Source organism: Haliotis rufescens, unplaced genomic scaffold, assembly GCF_023055435.1.
Source record: "Haliotis rufescens isolate VD_foot unplaced genomic scaffold, xgHalRufe1.0.p SCAF_73, whole genome shotgun sequence".
Taxonomy (NCBI): Eukaryota; Metazoa; Mollusca; class Gastropoda; order Lepetellida; family Haliotidae; genus Haliotis; species Haliotis rufescens.
The window spans coordinates 448,622-467,865 of record NW_025964365.1 but is presented as its reverse complement, the minus strand read 5'-3'; the positions used below and the strand labels follow the sequence as shown (position 1 = coordinate 467,865).

The window sequence follows — 19,244 nt, the reverse complement described above, 5'->3', positions numbered from 1 at the left end:
ACATGGAGCAGCACCTGACTATCTGACTGAGCTGATCAGTGCATACATGGAGCACCACTTGACTATCTGACTGAGCTGATCAGTGCAAACATGGAGCACCACTTGACTATCTGACTGAGCTGATCAGTGCATACATGGAGCAGCACCTGACTATCTGACTGAGCTGATCAGTGCATACATGGAGCACCTGACTATCTGACTGAGCTGATCAGTGCATACAAGGGGCATCACCTTACTATCTGACTGAGCTGATCAGTGCATACATGGAGCACCACTTGACTATCTGACTGAGCTGATCAGTGCATACATGGAGCACCACTTGACTATCTGACTGAGCTGATCAGTGCATACATGGAGCAGCACCTGACTATCTGACTGAGCTGATCAGTGCATACATGGAGCACCACTTGACAATCTGACTGAGCTGATCAGTGCATACATGGAGCATCACCTTACTATCTGACTGAGCTGATCAGTGCATACATGGAGCATCACTTGACTATCTGACTGAGCTGATCAGTGCATACATGGAGCACCACTTGACTATCTGACTGAGCTGATCAGTGCATACATGGAGCACCACTTGACTATCTGACTGAGCTGATCACTGCATACATGGAGCACCACTTGACTATCTGACTGAGCTGATCACTGCATACATGGATCATCACCTGTCTATCTGACTGAGCTGATCAGTGCATACATGGAGCACCACTTGACTATCTGACTGAGCTGATCAGTGCATACATGGAGCACCACTTGACTATCTGACTGAGCTGATCAGTGCATACATGGAGCACCACTTGACTATCTGACTGAGCTGATCAGTGCATACATGGAGCAGCACCTGACTATCTGACTGAGCTGATCACTGCATACATGGAGCATCACTTGACTATCTGACTGAGCTGATCAGTGCATACATGGAGCATCACTTGACTATCTGACTGAGCTGATCAGTGCATACATGGAGCAGCACCTGACTATCTGACTGAGCTGATCAGTGCATACATGGAGCATCACAGGACTATCTGATTGGTCTTAAAAGCCATCTTTTCATTCCACTTTAATGAATCTCTTGACCACTATCTTTTTAATGTAGACAGACAGACAGACAGACAGACAGACAGACAGACAGATGTCCTTGTAGTAGAGACCAAAGACCCATAGTACAGAAGGTCATTATTATTATGAGTTTTACATATTTAAATTCGTCCCGCATTTTTAATACATAAATTAGAAATTTAGCACATTTCACAATTAGCTCTGGTTTATATATTAAAGTAGAGAGAAGCAAGGCCGGAATACAAGTCCCAAATTCGTTGAAGAAATTCGTCCCTTTTGTCATGATACAAAATTCATTCTCGGGCACCTTACATCTTTTACATAAAACTTCTTCAGCAGTAATCTGATTACTACCCATACGCACGTTCTGTATACCTAAATTATTACATCCACTTCTAAATTTTGTGACAATTCTTCTGTTGTCATCGAATCAAGAATGGAGGATTAGCTCTACAGGTATTACACTCGCTAATAAACAACAGTGTCATTCCCACAACATAAATTACGTGTATTATATTTAGATGCAGTGGATAGCTACACTAAAACTCTACACTGTTCAGTTCAAGAGAATATTTTACGAACGTTTCCATCTCAAGCATGACTGTGCGTTCTTCGTCACAGTGGTGGCCCAGTCGTCTGAAGCGTCCCTGATTAACATCATGGCGACCAGTTTATCTACCCGTGAAGATCCGGGGTGGAATAGGTCTTCAGCAACCCATGCTTGTCGTAAGAGGCGACTTACGGGAACAGGTGATCAGGCTCGCTGACTTGGTTGATGCATGTCACCGGTCCCAATTGCATTGATCGATGCTTATGATGTCAATCACTGGATTGTTTAGTCCAGACTCGATTAGTTACAGACCGTCGTCATCTGGCTGGAATATTGCTGAGTGCGGCGTTGAACAAACAAACAAACAAACAAACCAGTTTACCTGTTTTATGTGCAATAAATAGCAGTACTCTTAAACTCCACCCTAATTGCCTAGATCTAGGTGGGATAGTTTTAGACGTTTTATAAAGGCGTCTGTTTATATACCCCACATTCGTTGGAACTATTACACATTCATATTAAACAAATAATTACATGTCTGAAAGCTTAGAAAGCAGCTGGAAAGGGCTCTGTCGCTCTTATTTAATAGCATAAAGAAGCGAAGCGACGTGCATGTACGTGTGCGTAGGTAGGTGTGTGGCTGCTTGTACTAGTATGGACTGATGCTGATTTATAGTGTTAGCCCACTGAGATACCATGCCGCAGCTTAAATGAATACCCCGCTCAGGCACAGTATATTGGAAAGGGTTCTGTCGCTCTTATTTAATAGCATAAAGAAGCGAAGCGACGTGCATGTACGTGTGCGTAGGTGGGTGTGTGGCTGCTTGTACTAGCATGGACTGATGCTGATTTATAGTGTTAGCCCACTGAGATACCATGCCGCAGCTTAAATGAATACCCCACTCAGGCACAGTATATTGGAAAGGGTTCTGTCGCTCTTATTTAATAGCATAAAGAAGCGAAGCGACGTGCATGTACGTGTGCGTAGGTAGGTGTGTGGCTGCTTGTACTAGTATGGACTGATGCTGATTTATAGTGTTAGCCCACTGAGATACCATGCCGCAGCTTAAATGAATACCCCACTCAGGCACAGTATATTGGAAAGGGTTCTGTCGCTCTTATTTAATAGCATAAAGAAGCGAAGGCGCAGTATATAACCGGGGTTTTAGACGCCGTGAGAAGGGGGTCAATAACTGCTGACTGTCGGATGTTTAGCGCCGTTGTTTAGAATGTGTGCGTTGTGGCATGTGACGCCACCTATAAAGCCACAACACCCCATTGCCAGCACTATCAACCTGGCAGGCAAGAATGGACGTAAGCAAAATGCAAATTAAAGTGTTACAAGCGAATTTTGTATACCTGTTCCAATTTTAGTTGCAATGTATAATTCTAAAATATAACATAACATTGTAGTTAGGTGTTTGAAATTCACGTGTACACCTCAAACATCCCATGCTGCTCCTTTTCACTGGGAGACGTGGTTAATTTCACCAACAGGAACGATAAAGGCTTCTGTGCTACATTAATGTTCCATTCAATTTCAAAGCAAAATCATTTCAAATATATTAATTTAAGTAGTACCAGTAGTAGAAGTAGTAGTAGTAGTAGTAGTAGTAGTAGTAGTAGTAGTAGAAGTAAAAGCAGCAGTAGTAGGAGAAGTAGTAGTAGTAGAAGTAGTAGCAGCAGTACTAGTAGTAGAAGTAGTTGTAGTTGTAGTTGTAGTAGTAGTAGTAGTAGTCGTAGTAGCAGTAGTAGTAGTAGTAGACGTAGTAGCAACAGTAGTAGGAGTAGTAGTAGTAGTAGTAGTAGCAGCAGAAGTAGGAGTAGCAGTAGTAGTAGTAGGCGGGGGAGGAGGAGGAGTAGTAGTAGTAGCAACAGTAGTAGTAGGAGTAGTAGTAGTAGCATGAGGAGTAGCAGTAGTAGTAGTAGTAGCAGCAGTAGTAGTAGGAGTTGTAGTAGTAATCGTAGAAGCAGCAGCAACAGCAGCAGCAGTAGTAGTAGTAGGAGGAGGTGGAGGAGCAGTAGTGGTAGTAGTAGTTGTAGAAGTAGTAGTAGCTGTAGTAGTAACAACAGTAGTAGGAGTAGTAGTAGTAGCAGCAGCAGAAGTAGGAGTAGCAGTAGTAGTAGTAGGCGGGGGAGGAGGAGGAGTAGTAGTAGTAGCAACAGTAGTAGTAGGAGTAGTAGTAGTAGCATGAGGAGTAGCAGTAGTAGTAGTAGTAGCAGCAGTAGTAGTAGGAGTTGTAGTAGTAATCGTAGTAGCAGCAGCAACAGCAGCAGCAGTATTAGTAGTAGGAGGAGGTGGAGGAGCAGTAGTGGTAGTAGTAGTTGTAGAAGTAGTAGTAGCTGTAGTAGTAACAACAGTAGTAGGAGAAGTAGTAGTAGCAGCAGCATTGTAGTAGTAGTAAGGGGAGAGGGGGGGGGGGGGGGGGGGGGCAGTAATAGTAGTGGTAGAAGTAGTAACGTATTTTGGTATAACGAGGCCGGGGATCGAACCCCGGACCTTCCGCTCTCCGGGCGGACGCTCCACCTCACGACCACGGAGGCGGTAAGCAGTAGCAGCAGCAGCAGTAGTAGGAGTAGTAGTAGTAGTAGTAGTAGTAGTAGTAGTAGTGGACTACATGGCGGCCATGATATTGGGGCACTATGATGCATGATATCTTTGCGTTAATAGGGACACTGGGTCATGAATAAATAGATCCATTCATAAAGCAGGTGGACTCACGTCATTGTGTGCTGGAAACTAGCACAGATAAGACAGGCTATGTGCGCATGTGGAGGTCAAGGCTCATCGACACACACACCGTTATCTGGCCTGAAATTGGGCAACCCACCTGCACACACCAGTTTGAACAAGGTACTTCCAACGACCTTCAACAGTGACCTGTAGCGACGTGTCCGTTTGAAGGAGACATTACCCACTATGACGCGTACCAGTTGCAAATATGTTTAAATTGAATGGAATACCCTGTTTGTAACAGTTTCTGTGAGTGAGTATGGTTTTACGCCGCTTTTAGCAATATTCCAGCAATATCACGGCGGGGGACACCAGAAATGGGCTTCACACATTGTACCCATCATCGGGAATCGAACCCGGGTCTTCGGCGTGACGAGCGAACGCTTTAACCACTAAGCTACCCGACCGCCCCTGTAATGTTTAGATACATGTATACTGTGACTATCAAATATGATATTAGAGCAATGGCCCAAAGTGAGTAAGGATAAGATTTATGGATGGACAAAATCTTATTTCGTTTCGGTCGCTCCTAATTGTTATAAAGAAGTTGTCTTATCCTTACTTATCCTAATCTTATCCTTCTTTAGTACTCCAACTTCTAAATGCCTCTCAAAGAAGTCAAAGTGAGCTGAATGAACAATGCTGCCATTAGGTAAGGAAACGTTAACCAGCTGTCTATTGTAACCTTCCTGAGAGCTCAATGTGATTTAATGGGATATTCTGTTTGGGAGAACAGACACGTAACTGTCGTTCGCGAATAAGAGGTGAGGCGATCCTTGTTCACGGTCCGACAAGTACGAGTTTCTATTTTCACTTAAATCCGCATCCGACTTTCTTTTGTTGGATAATATTTTCAAAAAATCTACGAGAACGCTTCGGCATCTGTAATTATCTTACTTACTAACTTACTAACTTACTTAGTTTGGGTTTTAACGTGCGCTTTCCGACATATGCGTATATCGCGCACGGGCCCGCCAGGCCATTTAGTGATGTGGTCGAGAAGGGTATGACCGAAAGGTAAGGAAACCTGAAGAGGCTTTATTTGGGCGGACATTTCGAATTTTGGAATATGCCATGCTTTCTAGGTGGGGGAGCTAAAGGAGAATAAAACTCTACAAATCGCCTATTCCTGTTTCACATGATATGCATTCTTCCCCTGATGTACGAGCGCTAAGCAACGTCAAAGTGTGCAAAGCTATGCATGGAATTGTCTCTATGTAGAAACGATTTAAGTGGGAAACCCTCTTATGTAGAGGCTGTCCTTTGGTCTCAACACGCACACTATGTAATTATTTGTTTATGTTTGATAAGTAGAACCATGTAAGTAGAAAACCTGCTATCAAGATACATTTCCTAGGTCCCTTAGATATATATTACATTGTAAATTTGAATAGAATAACAGTCAGTGTTGTAAAGACACTACTAAGCCGTCACTACTCAATTATCAGACTATTGCTATTCCCGACCCGACACTTATTACCCTGTTAATGCCCAATCCATTGAGTCAATCTCGCTAATGAGCTGTTGTCAACGTACAAGAAGATAATAGACTGTAGAAGAGATGATAATACTTATTTAATGTGGACGGGAAAATGGAAAACATGTCAAGCACACACACACACACACACACACACACACACACACACACACACACACACACACACACACACACACACACACACACACACACACACACACACACTAACACTAACACACACTAACACACACACTAACACACACTAACACACACACACTAACACACACACACACACACTAACACACTAACACTAACACTAACACACACTAACACACACACTAACACACACACTAACACACACTAACACACACACACTAACACACACACACACACTAACACACACTAACACACACACTAACACACACTAACACACACACTAACACACACACTAACACACACTAACACACACACACTAACACACACTAACACACACACTAACACACTAACACACACACACTAACGCTAACACACACACACGCTAACACACACACACACGCTAACACACACCTACACACAAACAGACACACACACACACGCGCACACACACACACACACACACACACACACACACACACACACACACACACACACACACACCTATTTATTGAAGAAATAATGGTCTGACCCCTGTCCACTAAATTTTAAAGGACGGAAGAGGTTGTTCCCATTATTGGATCTAAAAACAAGTGTAGACCAGAATGCTATCTGTCACATTATCCTGCACCTGCTTATATTTCTCTTCTCTCTTCATATTAAAACTTGCTATATACATGTATGTTAAAAATGCAATTTCTCTCAGAAACAAATTGTTAAAAATTAGTATATATATATATATATATATCCAAATATGTAAAACTACTTATAAATAACTTCTTTGTGTATGGATCGGAGGCCTTACATGAAATAAATATCTTTGACCTGACACATAATTTTATATGGTATCTCTAGCGGGCTAGTGGGCTAGCACTAGAAAACTAGCATACGTCCGGACTAGCCCAATTAGCGACACATACACACGCACGCACGCGCGCGCACACACACATTCACATCACCTGTTCTAAATAACCTCACAAAGTAATATGTTCATTGTTGTCCAGGAACAGTATCATGGTCATCTGCCGTGTCATGAAAAGCACACGTGGAGATAACATCCAAGGGTGTTGAATCTCAGTTAAGGTCGTCGCCGTCGTTATCTGGGATAAACACTCTATAAACGACACTTGTCCACAACTAATGCATTGTCTTTATCGCACACGCCTTCCTCCAGAACATTGTATATTGTTAGAGCGTTCGTGTTCACTCGTGACAATTGGTGCATTTTAAAATTAACATTAAAAAAACCCAAATATACAACATTTCAACACATAGAGGTTATCAGACAAGCGCGTTTCAGTATGATATATTATCGTATACTATTACTCAGAATAAGAAAATATTTATTATGCCTTATGCGATCCTGCAAACATTGGAGAGTAATATTCCCTTTATCATAATATCATTTAAAAATGAATTTTGCCTCTCTTAAATTATTCGATGTAACATTAATGCCACTTTGAACAGTATTCCAGTTATATCACGGCGTGTCAGCTTGATGTGTGAGGAAAGTCCCAAGTGACACAGGCCTTGGATGTTTACCACGTTAAATGGGTGCTGACAAACCTAGGAACATATTAGGGCGAACCGGGATTCAAACCAACAATCATAGGTTTTTGGTGTGCCCAAGGGACGCAATTTTGCACAGCGAATGGCGGCGCATTGGACGACTGGGCCACCCCGATGTTTAAGACGTATTTTCAGTTACTGAAGTCACTTTTGTGTACGATGTTTAAGAGAACAGCTTCTTGTATCAATGAGAGGTAAATGATTTGTATACATGTTTGCCCGAAAAAGCACAGACATACACAGTCACACAGACATACACAGACACACACATACACACAGAAGCACACACACACACACACAGAGAAGGACACACACACACACACACACACACACACACACACACACACACACACACACACACACACACACACACACACACACACACACACACACACACACACACACACACACACACACACACACACATGACTTGTTGGGAATTATATCCATCAGAGTATATTTAGATAACATTGCCAAGAAATCATTAAGAGTAGTTCCCGCTGTGACCTCATTTGCATATTTACTTGTTCGGTATATCGCAAAGATAACACTGTCCATTATATGATAAAGTTATCTATCTTCTATCTCATGTTCTCAGTTCATGCTCACTGTTGATATTGTCATGGAACTGATAATATATTTTCAACTTTATTTCAAGATAGAATAAACAAATGTACACAAGTACATAGATGAGCGCGTTAACAGTTCTTCAGTTATACCACATGTCACATGAACGATGTCCATTGTTATGAATTCAGAGTAACCTTTTCAGAAATAAGGACTGTAAAATCTACACGACCTAATTTATACTTCTCAATGGTGAAAGGCCAGTGTGCAATGTATTGACCTTGGCGCAATCTGCTGTGCCAAATTCAGCCTTTACTATAGGGACACATGGGTAAATCACTTTTCAGTTTTGTATAAATGGAAAATTAGTAGTAATTAACGTCATGAAAAAAAATAACCACCTACTGATAAAACATTCAGCTATAAGGAAACATCCCCATTTCTCTTTTATTTTGTATCAAACGTATAAAAACATGCAGCGAGATGCCATTGATGATGTCATACAGAGCTATGGCGTCACGAAACGAGATAACAATTATGCAGTCAGGTCATCACAGTTACAAAGGATTAAATACCCGTGTAGATCTGGGTTAGAATAGGCATTCAGCAACCTATGCTTGCCGTAAAAGGCGACTGACAGGATCGGGTGGTCCGGCTCGCTGACCTGGTTGATGCATGTCATCGTATCTCAATTGCGTAGATCGATGATCATGTTGCCAATCACTGGATCATATAGCTGGAATATTGCTGAGTGCAGCGTTAAACAACAAACAAGCAAATTAAGCTTATAGAGGGATGCAGCCCTACTCTCACCGTAAGCAATACGCGACTTGTAAAATTTGAAATAATTCACGTTTCTTTTATATATATATAAAATATATATATATATATATATAAAAGAAAACGTGAATTATTTCCAATATTAACACCTCTTTCTGATGACAGGGCATTAGAATCTGATTCATTTTGGCGACATTAACTGAAAGTGTCGTATGTCGAGTTTCGCGGTGAACACAATTATGTGGTGCAGATACATAGCAGTAGGCATTCATCATATGGGAGGACCTCCCAAAGTGACGAAGATGGGAGACGGTTTCCACTGTTTACCATGGTGAACGTGAATGGGTATAGTGCTGACAAACCAAGTGTAATAACCAGGCCGATTCTAAGATTAGAATCCACGAATCTAGGACACTGACACGACAAAACGCGACATTGTATGTCAGCCACCGCATGGCCCGATCAGTTATACTTTCAAAATTTGATTCAAACGCTTTTTGAGAAAAGAATATCTTTTGATGCTCGTTTAAGGGAGGCGGCATTAATATTGGTAAATAATTTTATAAAACAGTTAAAATAATCAGGTATATTTATATTTATTATTTAAGGATATTTATATAGACAATTAATAGGAACGGACCAAGAACTGAGCCTTGTGGAACGCCCACGTTCAAATACAGTGTTTTCAGAGTCATTTACCAACACTGTTAGGTGTCGGCTTGTTTTTCCATTTATATATGCCACAGCGTTCTTTGTTTTCTATGGCTTCACACATGTAACTCAATTAACTGATATAGGGGCGGTCGGGTAGCCTAGTGATTAAAGCGTTGGCTCGTCACGCCTAAGACCCGGGTTCGATTCCCGACATGGGTACAATGTGTGAAGCCATTTCTGGTGTCCCCCGCCGTGATATTGCTGGAATATTGCTAAAAGCAGCGTAAAACCATACTCACTCACTCACTCACTCACTCACTCACTCAATTAACTGATATACAGAAGCTTCTGAGTTTCCAGTTTCTGAACAAAATACAACTACACCTGTTTCAAATATTTAGCAACAAAACTGTACCCCGATAATTGTCATCATTTTATATATAATGGCATAATGTTAATATGTACTATTTGAGATAAGTAAAAGGTCGTCCTGAGATATTAAACGATAAGCATAACACTTTGCTTATAAAATTCACTGTTTCTTTCATCAATCTGTGGCAGGGGAAGGGATTTCATTATATCTAATTTGTTGCATAATTATGTCTTCAACTTGTCAAATTGTGAATTGTCCGATTTGAAAAATTAGTAAGTTTCGGATGTGAGTATTTCTTTATATCTAAGATAAATTCGAAATATGTATTAAATCTATTTTCCTTGTCAATACCAAGAGACGTTAAAAGATGATACTTGTTGTTATCCTGCCTGACGTTCGGTATTAAGGGGCTAAAACGAGGACCAGTCGGCTCGGAGTCAGTAAACTGTGTCTGAGTTCGGCATTCATGTTAAACTGGGCCAGCACCATGCAATCGGCAATAGTCCGGACTGGTAAGAACAGACAGACAGACAGACACACACACACACACACACACACACACATGCACGTCGCTATATTAGTGAAATAATCTTAGGCGTGACCTTAACCACCATTCACCTAAACTCACCTCCTTGTCAATACAGAGATGGACTTTCATCAGTATTGTTAAGTCTCAACACAGGAGGGCGGTCGGGTAGCCTAGTGGTTAAAGCGTTGGCTCGTCACGCCGAAGACCCGGGTTCGATTCCCGATATGGGTACAATGTGTGAAGCCCATTTCTGGTGTCCCCCGCCGTGATATTGCTGGAATATTGCTAAAAGCGGCGTAAAACCATACTCACTCACTCACTCAACACAGGAATGCAGGAAGTCGTTCTTGGATGTTTCACGACGTAGCATAGTAGTTTCCATTGGGGGATTCTGATTTTGTGTAAAGCTCTGAAATTAATCATACAAATTTGATAAAAAACCCATTTCTTTTGCGCATCATTTTATAAGTTTATCTTTATTTCTAATAAACTACATGTATAACTAATGGGTGGTTTTGCTTTTCCTGGTCATGTTATGTCATGTCTGCCTATTCGTGCACTCCCGACTATGTTCTGAATTGAACCATGGTTTTATGATTTGTGCGAACTCCGACCGTTTTCCCTGGAATATATCACTTGATATACTCAAAACTTCAAACAAACAAAAAGTCACAAGACTTATCGACATTCATACAGGCAGAAAAATCCCTTTAGTTATGGGTTGCATGGGCGGATACAGCACCCCCCCCCCCCCCCACCCCCCCCACCCCCCTCTGTATCCGCCCATGGGTTGCTATGACTGCATTCAGTTTACCACAGCCTCTATTACGGCACCACACGTCATCGGTAAATGATGTCTGTTGAAAAATGCACTCCACTGTTTATACATAGCTCTGTGATAACTTATAGAGGCTTTGACATCAACAGCACCCTCTAAAACGTCCACGTCCTCCCCAATAATGTACTGCTGTTACTGGTTTTGAATTAATATGTTTTTACGCCTCTTTTAGCAATTTTCAAGCCATATCACGGCTGGGGGAGATGCTACTGGTGAATTGATTTAGTTTATTAAATAAATTACTTGTAAGCAACAGTTTCTTCATATTAACCCACTGATATGATGTTTTTAAAACACAACCAGTTTTCAGAGACATCACCAACACGGATCTATTAACTTGAAATAGGGGGTTGGAGGGGGTAGCAGACGTATGTTTTCAAGGGAACGTAACAAGTGGTCCGGCTGTGAGATAGTGGAGAAATGCGTGCGAGGGTAAAGTGATCATAAAAAAACTAGGGTATCATTAGTGTAAAAAGTAGGTTACCTCCCTAACGCTCTGTCACGCACGTACGCGACATTCACGAGTATATAAAACATGTTGATATAACATGAACTCTTTATACCATCTTGGTTAATTCGGACGCAAATGACTTCATCTTTGAAGTGATAAATATTCTCTACTCTGGATCAGCAATTCTTTGGGCTTTTCGCAACGGCTTCGTCAAGGAACATTCATACAGAGCGAGCAGTGTCTAAAAGTAGCTATCGAGGTACTTGAGGAATGTGATTCGTTCAAGGTCATATAATTAGTGATAAACTATAAACACCCAGCCTATCACCTGCCTGCCTGTCACTCGGTTATTACTTGTTACAACGTCGTATCACGGTATTTACCCTGTGGCGGCTGAGGAACAATCATGTCGACGACGGCAAAGCGCTACCCTGGAGATTGCGACGAAGCTTACCCCGAAGCTTTCACCGTGGCTCCACCCCAGCCAACTGAAGCAAAGCCAGGACAACTCACAAAGGCTCAAGTTGATCATTTCTTTGACAAGGTAAATGTTTTGTATAGTATGTAAAATGTTTGAGGATAAAATGATTCTACCTTTATTTAGTGTGTAAAGTAATTTATCATTTTTTTTCTTTTTAACGAAGTAATACACATTGAAAAAGGCTGTGTTTGATTGAAAAGATAATTAGCTACATAATTTTGTTTGTATTAAGTGGTTTCTGGGTAGGAAATAACCTCACTCACTCACTCACTCACATTATCTTTGTGTTTTTTTCCGTTCTTTGATGAGTTCTGTATATACTGAATACAAAAAGGTAGGATCATGAATACTTGCAGGGATATATTTTGGTAGTGAAGACTGAGCATACTGAGATTACATAAAAATATCCCCCCGAAATATGCACGATCCCCAACATTTACTTCACAATGGAGACGAAATAGAATCATTATAGCGATGATCTGTTCTAAAAGATATTGATATGCTCCAGGGTTATCTGATAGTGGAGAAGTTCTTCTCCAAGGAGGAACTGGATCCTTGCAGAGAGGCCATAGGGAAACAAGTTGAAGAACTCGCTCAGAAGTTGTACAAAGGAGGAAAGATTAAAAGTATGTTATTTCTACAGAGGAAACACGTGGTTCTATTTTTAAAATGTTCCAATTCACAATGCTTTTTTCGCTATCGAGATTGACAAATTCATGTTCAACAATAATATAAAATCCGTTCATCTATCCTTTCTGTCTGATCCCATAACAAATTAATTCGAGCCGTGAAGATCCGGGCGAGAATAGGTCTTCAGCAACCCATGCCTGCCATAACAGGCGACTATGCTTGTAAGAGGCGACTAACAGGATTGGGTGGTCTGGCTCGCTGACTTGGTTGATGCATTTCATCGTATCCCAATTGCGTGGATCGATGCTTATGACACCAATCACTGGATTGTATCATCCAGACTCGATTATTTACAGACTACCGTCATAAAGCTGGAATATTGCTGAGTGTGGCGTTAAACAAACAAACAAACAAACAAAAAGACAAACAATTTAATACATGTATGTATCTTTTCAGATTTATACGAGGACAAAGGGTTGTTTGAGCGCTTGTCGTGTATTGAGAAAGAGTTTCCCGGTGCCAATATACTCTTACATAAAGCAGGGAAACTACCTCCGGTACGTGGATATCAAAATTCGATTAAAACCATTCTTGAACAATGGTTCTTTTCAGTATTACGATTATAATTAACAATGTGTTCATTACGAATTGGGAGCACCGGTGGCCTAGTCGTCTAAGGCGCCGCAGGGTTGCGTTCCTTGGGCACGCCAGAAACCTGTGATTGTGGCTTAGAATACCGGTTCGCCCCGATTATGTTTCTAGGTTTGTGAGCACATTACCCGTGCTTGTGGGTTTCATCAAAATGCTAAACGTCTGACACATTCATCACTTCGGGCTTTCCCCCCACATTAAGTTGACACGCTGTGTATGACTGGAATACTGTTCAAAGCGGCGTCAAATCCAACGCACTCCCTCATGACTACTTTTCTTTCGAATGATAGGCCTTCCGTGCAGTTTGGAGCAATGACCGACTCTTGAATTTGGTTGAACAACTGATTGGACCCAAAATAGCCGGACATCCAGTTTGGAACCTGCGGACAAAAACACCAAAGAACAACGCCACTACTGTGCCGTGGCATCAAGGTGAATAGAGGCTGCATCTCATCAGATAGTAACCTTACAACGAACTCACTTTTTGCTTTATTTAATACACATTTTTTTCAGATCGTTCCAACAATGCTGATGTTGATAACGATATAAGACGATTTGTTCTCATTTAAGATTCTGGTTACCTTGACAACGAGTCTTACAAAGTCCTGCAACCAACAGCTTGGGTTCCGCTTCTAGATGCCAATGCTCAAAATGGATGCATGGAGGTTAGTAACGACACATAGCTTTAAATATCATGCATGTAGACTGTATACTATGTACTAATCGACCTGTGAAGATCCAGGTAGAGAATAAGTCTTCAGCAACCCATACTTGCCGTAAGAGGCAACTAACGGGATCGAGTGGTGAGGAACTTGGTTGATGCATGTCATCGTATCCGAATTGCTTTCATTGATGTCAATCACTGGATTGTCTCAAACAAACAAACTAGGTCCGCTTGTCATGGGTCCAAATCCTTCAGTTCCGACCCTCACCCAATCAGTCCGTGATCATGGGCTTCACTAAAACAGAACCATTGGCCTTTCCTCATGCATTAGTTTGACACGCCATGGTATAATTGAAATACTGTATAAAGCGTCAATCAAACCCGTTGTCCATTCGGCACGCCAGAAATGTATGAAATTCCCATCCCGGTTCGCCCTGATTATGTTTCTAGGTTTGTTAGCACCATACCCGTGCTCGTCGTTTCACCAAAGTGGTAAACGTCCGAGACCTGCATCACTTCGGCCTTTACATCCCACGTCGTGATATGCTAGGATACTACTCAAAGCTTAAACCCAAGTCACCCACTCATTCATTTCCAACAAAGATATTCGGGAAAAGTTAGTAAACCAATGCACTACACATGTCGTTCACTGTTTGGTGTAATTCAAACCTCCTTGGTTTCCAGGTCGTATCCGGCGGTCACCGACCAGGTCGCATCTGTCGTCACACGTGCTGCTGGGCGGACACGTGGTATGTGGAACTTGCAGAGGAGGAGATGGTGAAGACTCTGGGTAAGATGGGAATCCCATTCTTATTGCGCTGAATTAAATATGTATATTAGGAAAGACATATGTTTAACTGTCGTTACGTATTGTATTATCTTTACAAACACTGATCCATATACGATACCCATTCACTGGTGAATATTGTATGTGAATATTGTATGCATTCAAAAGGACATGGAGGGTACTACATTCATCAATGCACCTAAGAAATATCCTATACTAGTAACACGTTTTCACTCCTTGGCAATTGTAAAATGTAATTAGTAGGGACAAATATACAAAAGTCAAATATCTCTACATCCTCCTTAATATAGGTTTCTCATTTATCAAAACGGTTCAAAATCACCCCTTGGGTAAATGCTTCTGGATAATTGCCAGTGTTATCTGTGTAGAGGGGTAACAGAAACGAGTATACTTTCGACACCTTTAACGCTTGTGACAGCAGCCTTCTTGACTACCATAAACACAACATTACATGAACAGAATTTGTGCAAGGACAACGTCGATATACCAAAGGTAAGTCAGGCGAGTTAAATTTGTGTAATACCGACTTGTGAATCATGTTACACCGACAGAACATCACAAGTTGGGTTTTGTCATGACCGAGTGTCAGCTGAGTGCCAAGGTGAGTGCCAGTGAGTTGATATCAGACACTGCTGTATTGTTCCAGGTGTGGATCTGGACAAAGACATCAAACTGTGCCCAATTCCCTACGGCGGGATGCTTTTGATCAACAACATGATCCCCCATAGAAGGTAACGTAGTACTTACCAAGGTAACGCATTGTATTATAATTATAATTATTGATATACATACATGCGAATACATAATACATACGTTTAACCATATAACTCAATTGACATATTAGCTTAATTTTGGAAATAACGGTATAAATATTAATTTTATGCAGTCTGCCGAATGTTTCCAACGAGATCCGATGGAGCTTGGACCTGCGTTGGCAGGATCCCGCTAAACCTTACGGCTTCTACGGCCTGAAGGAGGGGATTCTGATGAGAGATCCATCCAAGCCTGACCACAAGATTGACTGGTCGCCATTTGAGTCTGTGGACAGACACGAAACCGCCAAAGAAGTGTTGAACGAAGAGAAAGAGGTATTGTTTATTTAGTCTGGTTTGAATAATACGAAGAAGGAAAGAGTGAATATTACTTATAAAAGGTATCGATAGTAATCCTAGGACACTGGAGGTTATTGTTCAATCGTAGAGGGGTGTGTGTGTGTGTGTGTGTGTGTGTGTGTGTGTGTGTGTGTGTGTGTGTGTGTGTGTGTGTGTGTGTCTCTCTCTCTCTCTCTCTCTCTTTGTAACATAGTAAGCATACAGGTGAATGTGGAAACATTGTAAACTTACAGGTGAACACGGAAACATAGTAAACATGCAGGTGACCATGGAAACATAGTAAACATACATGACCATGGAAACATTGTAAACATACATGAACATGGCAACAGTGTAAACATACAGGTGAACATGGAAACATTGTAAACATGCAGGTGAACATGGCAACATTGTAAACGTACTGGTGAACATTGAAACATTGTAAACATACAGGTTATTGTAGCATTGAAACATAGAAAACAAACACTTGAACATGGAAACATAGTAAACATAGTAAACATGAACATGCCGATATAGTAAACATACTTGGGGTCCCATTGAAACAAAATATGGTGTCATGAAAAGGTGAATAAGGTGAAAAAGGATAAAAGTATTTTGAGAGAGACCATATGAGCACAGGAAAAAAAAATATCGCAAACAAGGAACATATATTTGTGTTTAATGCCACAACTCGCAAAACAAAACTGCTTGTACAAAACTGATTATGTAGTGGCCGTAAACAGCCTTTTTTCAATTAGGCGCAATTATAAAAATCCAATTCGAACATCTTTTCAATATTTCCCCAATTACACATTAGAATAATGATTTTTGTGTGAATGATTTATATTTCCACATAACCTTATCAAAATAATCATCCTTGAAATGTAATGTCTATCTTCAAATCTGCTTTTTAACAATTGCTTATTGTGTAGTCCATGACAGGTTGTATGATTAGATAGCTTACGTCAAGCTGACGAGTACCCATATGACTCATGAGTCCCATTGGAAACGGGGATAAGACTTATTCGTTCAGTAAATCTAAGTGCTTTACAAAAACTGCTTGTAGACCTATCATGAACCGTAACAAATGTTATATTTGGGATAACGCTTCCTTTGTAAAGTGGGGCGGTCGGGTAGCCTAGTGGTTACAGCGTTCGCTCGTCACGCTGAAGACGCGGTTCGATTCCCGACATGGGTACAATGTGTGAATCCCATTTCTGATGTGCCCCATCGTGATATTGCTGGATTATTGCTAAAAGAACTCTTTTGTGAAGTACAGATTCTAGTACTTTTGGGGGGTTGAGTCCTATCCGGTATCGAAGCCACACTGCCAGAGTGAGGCACCTAATCTCCAGCACACAAAGTCAGCGATCTAACCCTTTCTAAAATGAAAGTCCGACAACTGGTTGTCTAGATCACGTACTTTGTGTACCCCTCTGACAAGTGTAAATATGCAAGTCCGGATGGGGCTAGAATCTTTACTTTACTCAGGAAGTGTTATCGCAAATATAACATTTGTGACATTTGACCACTTTTTAATGGCTTCGTGTGTTCCATCATGAACCGACCTTATCTAAAGGTTCTTTCAGGTAACATAACATACTTCTTAAAATCTAATCTTAAAATCGGTAAATAATGTTTCACTTATAGACAAATGGCGTAACGAACAAACTAGGCCAAACCACGTTTGGTGATAATGGTAGATGACCCGGCATATTGAAAGTGTCGTAGTATATTAACCCTATGTGTTGTAGGACGATGCCTTCGAAACCACGATCCAGGGCCCCCATATGGAGAAGTGGGAAATGACGCACGAGAACCGACACACAGCCAAACTCGTGAAGGGAAAGTCTTACAGCAGCTGGCACAAGGCATGACATGGAGGCTGACTTTATCATGACGCCATGCTGATGAATATTTTGCATATTAATTCTTGATAAGAAAGTTTGGTATTAAGTTGGACCAAGTACATATACGTAATCACAGAAGTGTGACTGTCATAATGATTTCACGAAACACGAGTACGAAATATAATATTTCTGTCATCCACTCTGTGATATTAGCTGCCCTGAAAGAAATAGTTTCTGTATTGAATACGTGCAAGCTTACATTGCAACAAGACTTCAACAATGACAGTATAAACTGCGTCATCATGGCAAATGGCGTAGCCAATCCTGTGTGTGTCATATGTCAACAATGCCGCCTGCATTACGTCCTGGAATAATTCGGCCATGTTTGTTTGGTCTGGATTCACATTAGTTGGCTCTTCTTGAAACATATGGGTAATAAACATATATTATTTACTTCATGTTGGTTTTTTGTGTCATTTGGAGTTGAACGTTGGTCACATTTATATTTAGACACGTTAACTCTCCTCGATGTTAATATACGTAACGCAGACATAGCTGTAGCGGCAGACACTGTCCAGGAATATCCAGCATATACCATCTTTAACACTAATCCCTCTGACTCTCGTTGCTCTTTTTTTAAATGTTTGTTTAAAGGTCTGTGGTCGATACACCTCTCCTGATTATTTATGCACTGTTTTTGTCGTCTAAGGCGCCGCAATTCGCTGTTCCCATGCAGCTTCCCTTAGGATTGCTAGAAAGTTATGATCGTGGGTTCGAATCCCTATTATCCCTGATTATGTTTCTAGGTTTGTCAGCACCATGCCCGTGATTGTGGGTTAACGTCTAAGACTGCATCACTTCGGGCTTTCCTCCCACATTAGGCTGACAGGCGGTGACATAACTGGAATACTGTCCAAAGCTAAACCAAACGCGCTCACTCACTCTTTCAGTACAAGTGTAGGGTTCACAACAATTCCGTCTCTGACGTTCCTACTAAAATCATTCTTGTTATGCTTACTTTTAATTACTGACGTGAATACGGTACAGAGAACGTAGTAACTTTCCCGCATGGGATACGAGATACGAACCATCTGGCAACATTACGCTGTCTCGTTAAAGTTTTACTCCGATGTGATACCTCTCTGCTCGAGGATCTGAGGTTCAGCGCCAACGAAAGTCCCGTCAGGTAAATGAACCAATCAACGTCGATGTTGCTAAATTCTCGGTAAAAGTGATCGAAACATTCGGACCATCATATGTGATTTCAGCACCTCGAAAAAGAACTAAAACGACAAATTCCGCAAGTAGAAAGTATAGCGGCGCCATTAT

At 41.2% G+C, this 19,244-nt stretch overlaps 1 protein-coding gene across 1 annotated transcript; it reads left to right on the top strand.

Moving 5' to 3' along the window:
• Positions 1 to 11,856: 11,856 nt before the first annotated feature.
• On the top strand, positions 11,857 to 18,368 carry LOC124121486 (phytanoyl-CoA dioxygenase domain-containing protein 1-like). Its single transcript, XM_046484494.2, has 9 exons — positions 11,857 to 12,284; positions 12,730 to 12,847; positions 13,308 to 13,408; positions 13,793 to 13,934; positions 14,073 to 14,167; positions 14,851 to 14,956; positions 15,621 to 15,705; positions 15,861 to 16,062; positions 17,820 to 18,368. Exons 1-9 carry the CDS (start codon positions 12,147 to 12,149, stop codon positions 17,940 to 17,942), a joined length of 1,110 nt encoding a protein of 369 aa, XP_046340450.2. The 5' UTR covers positions 11,857 to 12,146; the 3' UTR covers positions 17,943 to 18,368.
• Positions 18,369 to 19,244: the final 876 nt, after the last annotated feature.